General features: G+C 53.2%; 1 protein-coding gene across 1 annotated transcript in view; it reads right to left on the bottom strand.

Moving 5' to 3' along the window:
* The window catches only part of ALDH1A3 (aldehyde dehydrogenase 1 family member A3), a 34,585-nt gene that overhangs the window by 11,090 nt on the left and 11,077 nt on the right, over positions 1-12,418 (bottom strand). The window contains exons 4-9 of the mRNA XM_012764579.2: positions 11,261-11,390; positions 10,938-10,999; positions 9,891-10,019; positions 8,223-8,336; positions 6,067-6,169; positions 3,252-3,436 (exon numbers count right to left, since the gene is read on the bottom strand). Of these exons, the coding sequence (XP_012620033.1) occupies positions 3,252-3,436; positions 6,067-6,169; positions 8,223-8,336; positions 9,891-10,019; positions 10,938-10,999; positions 11,261-11,390 (723 nt within the window). The remainder of the gene's footprint in view (positions 1-3,251; positions 3,437-6,066; positions 6,170-8,222; positions 8,337-9,890; positions 10,020-10,937; positions 11,000-11,260; positions 11,391-12,418) is intronic.

Raw genomic sequence — 12,418 nt, 5'->3', positions numbered from 1 at the left:
AAATACAAATGGCTTTTAAACATAGGATAAGATGTTCTACCCTATTCATTATAAGAGATACACACATATTGAAACTAAAAAAGGTACCATTTTAAACTGTCAGATGGGCAAAAATCCATATTTTGTTGGTAAGGCTGGAGACACAAACAGGCTTATAACAATGTTGGCAGGCACATAAGTTGGATCATCCTCTCTGGAAGGTAATTTGGCAATGCTTATAGAGATTACAAATGTGTTCCCACTTAGCAACCTCACTTTGGGGAATCTGTCCCAGGGATTTCCTTGTGCATGTGTGAAATCACACACTCCGTGGCCTTAAGTGTGATTGCACATACCCACAGTAATCAGAAGATGTTATTTAAATCCTTGTGGCTTCACACAGCAGAATTCTATGTACATATGAAAAAGAATGAAGTTCCCATGCACTGGAATAGAAAGTTCTTCAAGTTAATGACTGATAAACAAGGTGCAAAACAGCATAGCTATCACGCTAACTTTTGTGTAACAATAATGGAGGGAATCAGAATACATATTCGTGTTTGCTAGTGGACACATAAAGAAATCCTGGAGGTGTACATGAGAAACTAAGAGCACGGGATACCCATAGGAGGAAGGGTAAGAACCAGGTTTCTGAATGCGTGTGAGGAGGAGATGGAACCCTTTCACTATAGACTTTCTTTACATGTTTTGGGTTTTTATCCATGTGTATGTACTCCCGCACCAAAAACGGAATGAAAACAACTGCAGTGGATCCAATAATAGATCGAGTTTCCCTCAACTTTTCTCTGGGTGAATCAATTCTCAAGTTAAAAGTTCCAGGTGTTCGGCTGGGCTCGGTGGCTCACACCTGTAATCCCAGCACTCTGGGAAGCCGAGGCTGAGGTGGGAGGATCGCTTGAGCCCAGAAGTTCGAGACCAACCTAAGCAACATAACAAGACAGATTCCCATCTCTACAAAAAACAGAAAAATTAGCCAACATAGTGGCATATGCCTGTAGTCCCAGCTATTTAGGAGGCTGAGGCAGGAGGATTGCTTGGGCCCAGGAGTTGGAGGTTGCAGTGAGCTATGATGATGCCACTGCACTCTAGGCTGGATGACAGAGTGAGACCCTGTCTCAGGAAAAAAAACAAAAAAAGTTCCAGGTGTGGCTGAGCCTCTCTCCTCCTCCTTGGGGGCCAAGAGGGCCAAAGGGGCTTCATCAAAGTACAGGTCCTGACTGGCTGCTGACCATGGACTGCCTGGAAGACCCCATCTGTCCTGCAGGCGACGCTGGGTCCCCGTGGAAACCCTACGCATCCAAACTCAACACGCCCGGTGAGTCTGTATGAACACATTGTTTAAATCTAATAATCCTCCATGAAATGTCAGCTGGTGCCTCACAGTCCAGGAAGGAGGACCTGCCAGGAAGTGAGATGACGCAGCAGGGCACAACACCAGCAACAGGGAAATACGGCCCCCAAAGGACTGGCCCAAGGCTGTGCTCGGCTCTCGGCCGGGAGGACGCTGCCGGATCCTGCCCCGGCCAGGTGGCCTGCATAATGTTTATGTGCCTCGTTGCTCAGTTGCCAAATAAACCTGAATGATTTTGGAGCATTCCAGCAAGCGGCTCGCCCGCCGTGGACAGCGATCTAGGTCAGCTAGCTGTTTTACAGGCATGAGACAGACAGCACTATTTAGACAGCTGTAAGTCCTCTCAGAGTAAAGTCTTATTACCCTAGATGAAAAAGCACTTTGGGAGAAAAAAGTCCAAAGGCGTCCTAAAATAATATGCTGAGGTTAGCCGGCTTTAGTGAGCTTTCCAAGGGCCTCTGAGCGGCGGCACATAGGCCCTGATGAAACCGACACCCACTCTGCCTCAGTGTGCGCTCCTGGAAGGGAGTTGGGTATCTGGCTTCCGAAGTCGGGACTGAAGGACTTGGAAAGAGACTTGCCAATAATGATGGGGTGTGGAAGGTTTCCTTGGTCTGGGATCAGCTCACATACTTCCCACCGCTTCTGGATTAGCTTTAAAATCACCGTGGATTCGATAATGGCTTGTGGTCGTGTTTGCGTTCGGATCTGAAATCCAACCAAGCCCATCAGACAGCCCTGTGTCACTGGCTGCTGGGTTTGGGGCGGAGGCAGGGCAGGCCATGACTGGGGACGGGGAATGTTGGACTTAAGCAGAAGTGCGGCTCCAGCCAGGGTCACGTGGCATCCGAGCATGTGGGCTGGGGCAAGCGCGGTGGGCGCTGCGGGAAAGCCTCACTCACCGCCACCTAGATTGGAGAGCTTGTCATTTAATGCTCTTCCCTTTTAAAAAGAAAACCTTCTCTTCATTGAGTCCTTCCTAGGTGCCAAGAAATTCTCATAATATGCATCTATGACTCCCATTTTCCAGATGAGGAAACTGAGGTGTGGAAGGATTTTGTGGCTTTCATAAAGCCACAGAGCCAAACTGGAGCTCGGATCTGCGGCCTCCCGAGTACATGCGGTGCCTGCGCAGCGGGGCAGCGGCCAGCTCCCAGGATAGACACAAGTGGGCAAGTCACAGTTCATGTGATTCGAAATTTCATGGCTCAGGCAGGACTTTGGCTAAAAGCAAAGTGGGTTGCTGTCGAGTCCATTTCAATAATGCATGGGATGGTCAGGCTGCCCTCTTTTAAATATTTATCCATCTGCTTCTCTTCATAATTAGCAAGAAAGTGATACAGGATGTGCCCTTTTAAAGAGGATATTAAACCCCATGGTTATGGTCATTTTCATCCTGGCCTGGGCTTCCCAAACCAGGCTTCCAGAGATATGCTCCTACGGCCCAGAGGCGTGTCTCCCCAAGCCCTCCCCATCCGGGGTTCCGTGGTTTCTGATGGTTCACCTTGTCCTGGAACACACGTGGCCCCCCTGCCGGCACTCTGCTGCCTCCAGCCAGGGTCACAGCCCCTTCTGCACTCAGACCCTTGGGTGAGACACCTCTGCCTGAAGCTCTCTCCCGGGGGCTGGCCTGGCGCAGAAGGAGGACAGCTCTCTGAGGGCTGGAGGGTGCAGGCAGGTGGCCTTCTGCCGGGGGATCAGCTCCCTGCCCCCACGCCCCTGTGTGTACAGCCCTGTTTTATAACCCCACAGGGACTGACTATGTCGTATTGTTGATCAGCTTCTAAACAAAAGCCTCAAGCACCAGGGCAAGTCAGGGAGGGCCCCTGCATGCGGCCATGGGGCTGCCTGGTTCAGCCCCCAGACAAGTACCGTGGGTGCAGACACATCCGTAGGTTACCTGGGGTCCCTGTTCGGTCCTGACATCAAAGGGGTCTCCCACGGGCCTTTTCTTGGCATACTCCACGCTCCGCCTGACAAACTCGGCGTAGATCTGCTCCTCCACGAACACCCGGGAGGCGGCTGTGCAGCACTGGCCTTGGTTGAAGAACACTCCCTGATGGGCACACTCCACTGCCAAGTCCACTAGGGGGAAGGGGGGCAGGCGGGAGTGAGAGGAAGTGATTAAGTTGTTAAAGCAGGACTGGCGACAGCTGCAACTCTAATTGCCCACACAAGAAAACAGGCCCCAGGACGGCTGCATTTCAGAAATTAATTTTGTCCTCAGCATTTCCCCAGCAGAGAGGAAGGGAAAAAAGATTTTTGGGTTCACCAAGTTTGGGGTTAAATCAGTCCCCTGACTGCAGGACTTCTCAGTACCTTTAATGTGCTAAGGAACACAAAATTGTTGCACTCCGCATTTCACTTGCCCATCAAACCCTCCCCTCCCCGCTTTCAGGAGGTTCAATGATATACAGAATAAACTTTGGTTAAGCACTGAGGTGGGCCAATTGTCAAGAACTTTTAAAGGAGCATTTTCTGCCTTGAGTAAAAAAAATTGTCTTATTATATAAGGTAACATCATATATAACTTAAAAAGGGTTTTTAAAGAGGCACTGATTCTGTCTGGGGAGGGCTGAATCTGAATTGCAGAGCTGACATTGAATGAAAACCAGTTGCTAAAAGGGAGCTAGAGGGTGCTTAGAAAATAAAATCTTTGGGGATCTGCTTCATGGATGAGAACAGTAACGGGGTGTCATTTACGCTTGCAGAGGGGCGTTAGTGCTCGGCCCTGGGCTGGCTGTTCGGCAGCCCACATGAGGGTTTGCATGTGGCTGGTCAGGGCTCCAGGCACTGGAAAATGATCCATCCCAACCCCATGGGGCCAGCTCCGGGAGTCTCTGCCCTTGGCTTTGAGAACGAGGCCACTGCTGTTCGGCTGGGTGGTCTGTGTAAGTTTTGGTGGCAGCAGGACAGCGTCATAAGGTTCTTGGCCCTTTCTGTGCCCCTGACTCCTGCAGTCAGCCAGCCCAGGTGCCAACTTGAAACTGTCCCCCCTCCAAGATGATGAATTCATTTCCCGGCCCTGCCCGGAGCTGAGGGTGGCAGCCGAAGGGGCAGGGGAATGGTGGCTTGTTAGCCTTGACGCCTGGGATGCCACTTATGTCAGGATGTAATTTTGTGGACTGGCACTGCCCCAGTGAGGAGCAGGATGGCTACCTAGCATGTTTTTGTGACCCTTGTAAGTAAAACCAAGCCCCAAACAGAATGAGTCCTGTGCTTTGGCTGCAGTTTTCCTCCCTGGGAAAACTCCTGTGCTTTGATGGCACGAGAACAAAAACCAGGAATCCTGGCTCTTTGGATTGGAGTTAGGGACTCCTAAGTGGTTCACAGTGCCAGAGATGCTCCACGCGGCCCCAGAAACTGTTCACAACACTAATGGGCTTCTACGAGGGAGCACCAACCCTGGCAAAAATGGCAGTCCATCCTCAGGCCCCAGTCCCCTTGCCTTCCTGGGAGCTAGTTTCCTCCCACCGTTCTCTTTCCCACTGAAAAAAGCTCACACCTGTAATCCTAGCACTCTGGAAGGCTAAGGAGGGAGGAGTGCTCAAGGTCAGGAGTTCGAAACCAGCCTGAGCAAGAGCGAGACCCCGTCTCTACTAAAAATAGAAAGAAATTAATTGGCTAACTAAAATATATATATATATATATATATATATATATATATATATATATATATATATATAAAATTATCCGGGCATGGTGGCACATGCCTGCAGTCCCAGCTACTCGGGAGGCTGAGGCAGCAGGACTGCTTGACCCCAAGAGTTTGAGGTTGCTGTGAGCTAGGCGGATACCATAGCACTCTAGCCTGGGCAACAGAGTAACACTCTGTTTCAAAAAAAAAAAAGAAAAAAGAAAAGAAAAGAAAAGAAAACCAGCTGCAGAGAAAGGAACTGACAGCAGTCATTTACACCTTAGTAAGAAATTGTGCCAGTGTCATTTTTCTCCAGGATGTTTGCAATTCCAGCCTTATCTGAGTGTGGCATGCAAGGCTTTGTTCTCCCTGACAGGAATTTCTGGACAGGTGGGGGAAGCTATTCTTTAAGGGGAAGGCGCTGCAAGGCCTGTGGGAAATCGCATGGTTTGATAGCTGACTCTATCAGTGGGCGAGTGGATGCCCAGCATGGCCCTTTGTCCCCCCTTCTGGACGTGGCAGCCAACAATAGCATATATTTTAACATCGTGTCATGTGTCTCCAGCAAGACACAGGCTGCTGCCCAGCTGCGGGCAGGTTGTGTTCCCAGGGAAGGGGTGACGCAGGCAAGGAGCCAGAGCATGGGGGCGTGTGTAAGGGTCAGCTGCCACTGCCCACGATTCCAGGCCTGAGACAGACAAGGAAGAAACACCTCAACCCTCCAGAGAGCCTGAAGACGTGGGGGGCAGTACTGGCATGGGGGGGTGGAAGGATGAATGCCTGGCCGTGGGCAGCCCCTCCCCCCCGGGGACCCTGGAGGCGAAGCTCTGCAGGGACCAGAAGGTGAACTTCATCTCGAGGGGCAGCAGCAGGCAGCCCCTCTGGCTGCCGGCTAAGCCACGTCCTTCCCCAGGCAGCTTTCTGTCGGCATTGAAGTTGCCCGTCTGTGGCTGGGGGTGGGAGCACGCCCAGGGGTGGGTATCTCTCTCTCAGTTGGCTCTGAATTCTGGCCGGGACGCGGGGAGGGACTGGCAAGTGCCGGAAGGCCCCGCACAGCCCGGAAGGGGGACGGACTCACGGTCGGCGTCGGCACACACGATGCACGGGTTCTTCCCCCCCAGCTCCAGCGTCACCCTCTTCAGGTTGCTCCGGGAGGCGGCTTCTTTAACCAGCTTTCCCACCTTCGGGAGGAAACACAGCAGACAGAGTAAGCCGCGGGCGTGGCTGGACCTGGCCCAGATGCTCACGTGGGAGAGCTCCGGACAGGCCCAGGAGGCAGCGCTGCCGCCACCTCCCTGCCCCGCGACTTCCCTCTGCCGGCCGCGCCGGCCTCGCCTCCCAACCAGACCCCGGCGTGCTGGGAGCCTCGTCTCACCTCACCGCTGCACTCACGGGCATGGATGGGAGTTTCTGGAAGGCCCCACAGCGGGCCAAGAGCAGAGCCGCCTGCTCGTCTGTCCTGGCTCCCGCCCCTCCGAGCCCAGCTAGTCTGGCGAAGGGACCAAAGGGTGACCCTTCCGCCCCTTGGTAGTGACATCTGAAACTCTGAATGCCCAGCAGGGGAGGTGGTTCTAAGTGGCTCTTTGGTGTAATCTGAGGGAACCTCCAAGAGTTAGAGAAATGGCGAGTGTAGCCAACCTTCGGGATGAGAAGGAGCCAACTTTCTGGAAACACACTCTGCGACCGAGGCTGCCACAGGCAGGCAGGGAGAGAACCGGTGTGCTATGGAGTAACAGCGGAACCGCTCAGACAGCAATTCTCAACCCCCCTAACCCCGTGTGCCCGACTGACGGGGGGTCTCTCCGTCTCTCCCACTGTCCACCGCACACTGGAGGGAGGGCTGGCCCAGCATAATTTGGTGACTTATCCTGGGCGACAAATAAAGCCAGGTGCCACAGACCTCAGAGTTGGGAAGACCCCTGGAGACTGCTGCAGACACCACGGCCCAGATAGCCAGCAAGGGGCAGGGCTGGGCTCTTAAGGGTCTAGGGTGTGAGTGCATTTTAGACATCAGCAAGCTCACGGGTGGTGGCCTGAACAGGGTCTGGAACTGATCCACTGTGACAATGTTTGTCCCCAAGGAGAGTAACAACATGCATCAGGGCCGAGGGAGGGGGCCCAGGCTCCTGGCTGGACTGAACTAGGAGGGAGATGGGGGCACTGATTGTGCTGATTGCATGGGAAGTGTTTATTCGTTTCTTTTTAAGTACGGAAGAAGTAAGGACTTACTTCCTCACTAATATTATTCCACATACAGATGCTTGTAAATTAAAGCTCCCCTCACCCCATACCCCAGGACCCACCCCAGAGGTAGCCATGGTAATAGTTTCTTAGGATCCCTCCAGACAATTTCTATTTCTATGCGCATGCACACTCTCTCTCTCTCTCTCTCTCTCTCTCTCTCTTTTACTGATGAGATCAGAGTATAGATAATTTCCTACAGTTCGCTTTTTTGTGTGTCAACAAAGATCATGGGCAGCGTTCCCTGTTGTAAGGGCTGTGAAACATTTCATAGAATGGATATCACGTACTTGGAAATACGTCCCTGAAGGCTCAGGAAAATATTTCTCTAAGCAGTTCCTTCGAAATGGAACTTCTGATTCAAAAGTCTCTCAGTTTAAAATCTCCGATGGGTGCCATGAATACCAATTGCCTCCCACCTTAGGGACAGTGTCGGTGAGTGCCTGCTTCCCACATTCTCAGTGAGGCCATTTCAGTGTTTGCCAATCTGACAGACTAAAGGACAGCCTGATTTTCACTTGAATTTGCATTTCCCTAAATACCAGTCAACTGGGTTCTGCTTACTGAGCACTCGGTATTTCTCTTCTCTGAGGTTCCCGTTTCAGTATTTTTTTTCCCCCATTGATTTGTAGGTGTGCTTTATATATGAAGGATCCAAATTCCACTACATACATGACAGCTGTTTTTCTCCCAGCTTGTTATTTATCTCTTAAACTTAATGACAATGATGTTTGCCATGTGGATATTTTACATTTTTAGTTTATCTTATCTCCCATTCTTTTCTTCTGAGCCTTCTGAGTTCTATTTATCTAGTTTGGAAACAGGGCCAGTGACTTTTTTTTTTACTGATTGTTATGTCTAATACTAAAACATGGTCAAATTTAGAAGAAAAATCAATCGTATTTGACCCCGTCAAAGGAAAAGTTCACGCGTCTCCAGTCCCCAATAACACATTCACGGCGACTTCTGCCCGAGGCCCGCGGGGAGAGTTACCTCCGTGGAGCCGGTGAAGGCGATCTTGTGGATCTGAGGGTGGGAGGAGATTGCCGCCCCCACTGTGGGCCCAAACCCCGGCACGATGTTCACTACTCCCGGAGGGAACCCAACCTGGGAAGAAATCGAAATGGCGTTCAGAGGAGGAGAAGGGACTGCTGTCTGCCACAGACCTGCATTTGTGGCTGCGCAATGTCCCCGAGTAGAGCAGCACCCCCACAGGGAAGGCTGGGCCCGGTCACCCGTCCACCCCAGGACCCTACCAGTCAGCCTCAGCCTGGGAGCTGACCTGGGCTTCTCGTCTCCCACCACGAAACCAGGGTGCAGGGGGACCAGAGATGCCCACCCCTCCTCCTGGGCAGGGCTCCCCACCCCAAGAAGGCCATGAGCAAATGTACAGTGAGGCTGCAAGGGGGCCGTGGCCCTCCGCACCATTCTGTGTGTGTGTATGTGTGTGCGAGTGTGTGAGTGTGTGCATGTTGAGGGAAAGAGAAGTACCTTGGTCACAACCCCTCAGGCTCAAAGGCACCTCCAAAATATCCTTCCTGAGCTTCAGGTTTCATTTTTAAATCAGCCCCATTCATGTACCAAGTGGCGACAAAGTATCACTCCCTTAGGGTTCTCTGCTTGTTCAACCTGGGTCACACCTGGAGCCAGCTCTTCCTGAAGGCGGGACTGCCATTTCTTTCCCATGTGCGCCCCGTGTTTTGCACATACTGAGCCTCTTTGTGAGCCACGACCACCAAGAGTGAACAGGTGGAGGACGCCATTCCCCACGTGTCCTGTGTCTTGCTTGCAACATATTGTTTTAGAAAGTCAAGATTCAGGGACCCGGCGCTTGAGTCTTTAGTTTTACAGGCACTATTTTTCGGCAGTTGTGATTTTGGAATCTGTGAGTCTCATCAAGGCAACTTAATGGCACCCTCTATCACCAGTGGGAGGAGCGTGGACCACGGGCGCGTTGTCAGCAACTCCGGCCCTGCGTCTGAGCAGCGCGGGCCTGCACTCCGGTGGTGTCAGCCTGCCTGAGCAGGGAAATGAAAGGACCTTTTCTTCTGTCACTCTTTTCTTCCTGTTTCTGTTTCTAAATCTTTGCTACCTACAAGCTGGTGATGGGGGGACTAAAATATGTTGCCAGGTATGTCTGGAAGGAGGTGTCCCTTTGGGCCGCTGTTTCCCTAAGTGGTGGCTGCCCAGGGGAGGAAGGCGATCGCCTGCAGGGCAGAGGGCCCTGGCGAGGGGGCGCCTGGGGGACCCGGCGTGGCGGCAGCTACTCAGCTGCAGCTGGCACAGCCTCCTCCAGAGACAAACAGACCATTCCACACACCACCGAGGCAAAGCCCGGAGAGCCTCCCGAATATCTGGCTCCCTTTTGGGTGACCCTTCTGCAAATTCTCCAGACAAAACACTGGGTCCCAAACCATAGGTTTGAGCCCATAATAAGAGTTCGGTGTTCTCATTAGGACCACTGGGAGGAACGGAGTTTCTTCCAGCTCAGTGACCGCAAGCAGGAGGAAGAAATTGCAGCCGCCAAGCCAAACACAGGCAGTCATTCCCTTCCCACTCGCCTGAGCAGGCTGCCACTGACCCATCTCGTGACGGTGGCCTGGTTCCTGGGAGTGGGGATGTTATCAAGAACACGTAGTATTTTCTTTGTGGACGTCCTACCTCTTTGATCAGCGAGCCAAGGTGCAGGGCGGTGAGGGGCGTCTGCTCGGCCGGCTTCAGGACCACCGTGTTGCCACAGCAGAGCGCGGGCGCCAGCTTCCACACGAGCATCAGCAGGGGGAAGTTCCACTGCGACAGAACACAGGGGCCTTGGGGAACCCGGACCCACCCCTGCCCTGCCCCTCATGCCCAACGATATCTCTGTGGAGGACGCTTGCACTTCATGATCTAGATTTGGGGCATAAGGGGTAACATAGGAGTGTTCAAGGATCAGAACCGCATCCCTGTGCAGCGCCTCTCCCTGAACTGCATTCTCGGAGGAGGCAGCAGGTGGCCTTTGTGAAGAGGGTTTTGCTGTACGTGTACGACCTCCCCTCAAAAACGTGTGTTGGAGGGACAACGTCCTCCTTCCCTCCACGGAGCACTCTTCCAATGCTCACTGCACGCTGCCGCCTGTCTCTCCAGCTCCCTGCCCGGCTGTCACTGCAGTGGCCGAGGCTTCCCAAACAGGCGGGCTGCATCCCTGCACTCCCTGGGCACCTACCAGCATCCCCACTGCCCGGTGAGTACAGTCCCAGCCCCTCGGCAGCCCAGGCTGCTGGGACCTGGCCGATGCCACCTGACACGCAGCCCCATCCCCTCCCTCACTTCCCCCTGCCCGAGCGTTTCTGCCGTGTTTTTCCAAGTGGCCCAGCCACTTCCACACTCTTGCCCAGGCCGGTCCTGCTGCTTGGAAAACTCATTTTCTTTTTGAACAAGTCTTTCTTATGGTGAAGGCCCAGTGAAGAGACCACCTCCCTGGCGGGTGCTGACTATCCCCGACCACTCTGGCTGGAATCCCCGGGGTCTTCCATTGCACGCCTAGAGAGCAGGAATGGGGTCTCGCCTGTGTCAAGGGCCCTCGGCACGGAGTGCCATGCCACACAGCAAATGCTCCATCAATGCTGGTGCAATCGGATAGAAACACACCAACAACTGGTTCTAAAAGACACAGCGCAGTGGGGTGGGGTCTTCATAGAATCTACCGAGAAAAGCTGCGGCACTTACTGGAGTGATGGCCCCGCACACGCCGATGGGTTCGTGCCTGGTGAAGCACACAACGTTGTCATCTGGAAGAGGGTTACATAGTGGGGAAGGACACCATCAACCTTAAGAATTTCAAGTAGTAAAAACACAAGAAAGAAAAACCCAGAAGCCCACAAAGGTGCTGGCTCCATGTCTTGTCTACTACACAATGAAGTGATTTGAACTCAACTCCAAAAATGAAGTTGCTTAGAAGAAGAATCGGCACAGTGCTGTTCCTATCTGGATTAACGAGAAGACAGAGCCCCAAAGAGACCCCAGAGGAGGCTCTGGTCCATCCTGCTCACCTGTGGGGATGGTCTTGCCCTGGATTTTGTCTGCCCAACCGGCAAAGTATCTGAGGGTTTTAATACAGCCCTCTAGGTCAATGAAGAAGGCGTGAAGGAATGGCTTCCCCGTGTCCATTGTCTCCAGGGTCTGCAATAACAAGATGACATCTGTTTCAGATGTGGCTTGCTTTTCTTTTTCTTTTGAGTGCTCAGGTTGTTAAAAACAGGGAGTGGGGGGTGGAGAGGGAACAGGGTGTTGGGGAGAGAGCACAGTCCTAGGACAGGGTTCTCTAGGCCTTACAGTTGTACCAGCCCCTTCAGAAAGCATGACCTTAAATTTAAAATGAGCCCCGTCCCAGATTGCAAGGATAGCTTTTATTTTAAAACACACAAAGCCAGGTGGGGTGGGAGGTTGGGGGTGTGGGGTTGTCGGCCAGAGCACGGACATGCGTCCCCCTTAGGGACCCCGGTCGCAAGGCTGAGGTGAAGGCTCGATGGGAAGGAAGACACATTCGCGCCTGGTCTTCCACCCAAAGTACAGTCGCCTGCGCTGTGCGACCCAGATGCGTGTGCTGTGCCTTCCCAGGAAGCTCTGCGAAGGTTAGCTGGCTTCCTCTAACAAAAGAGAAAAGGAAGATGTGGGCTCTGCCATGTCAGCCCGGCTGGCCAGTGTGGCTGTGGAAAGTGACGGAGCCCAAAAGGGTTGCTCCAGGGGCACAGAGCTGCGGTCCCTCCCCAGCGCGCTGGAAGCCGGTGCGGCGTCGGAAGGGAGCAGGCTCGCCCTGCTGCTGAGGGAGGAGCCCACCCAGGCCCAGTGTGCAGCGACTCAATGGCAGGAATTCTTTTCTATTTCCAGCCTGGGTGGAAGAGAACCCCTTTGTCCCTCAGACAAGCGGCCCCAGTTGAGGCCAGTGCTGAAACCGCCAGTCATCCGTCTCTGCAGGAAGTGGCCATCCTGACACATAGCCCAGGGCTGGATTCTTGCTGAAGAGTCAATGGAGTGCGATGATGACTGAACAAGGAGGAAGGGCCCCTCCTCGTGCCCGGGACTTTAACCCCAGTGCACTCCCACGTCTCACCCCTGGGCTTGGCGTCTCTGGTCCCACTTCAAGGTGCAGATGCTCACGCTATCAGGGCCCAGTGGTTGGGCCAAGGCCACCCAGCAGGTCAGCAGCA

Source organism: Microcebus murinus, chromosome 7 (genome assembly GCF_040939455.1).
Source record: "Microcebus murinus isolate Inina chromosome 7, M.murinus_Inina_mat1.0, whole genome shotgun sequence".
Lineage (NCBI taxonomy): Eukaryota > Metazoa > Chordata > Mammalia > Primates > Cheirogaleidae > Microcebus > Microcebus murinus.
Note: the sequence above shows the minus strand (reverse complement) of the source record. Positions and strands in the feature narration are given on the sequence as shown.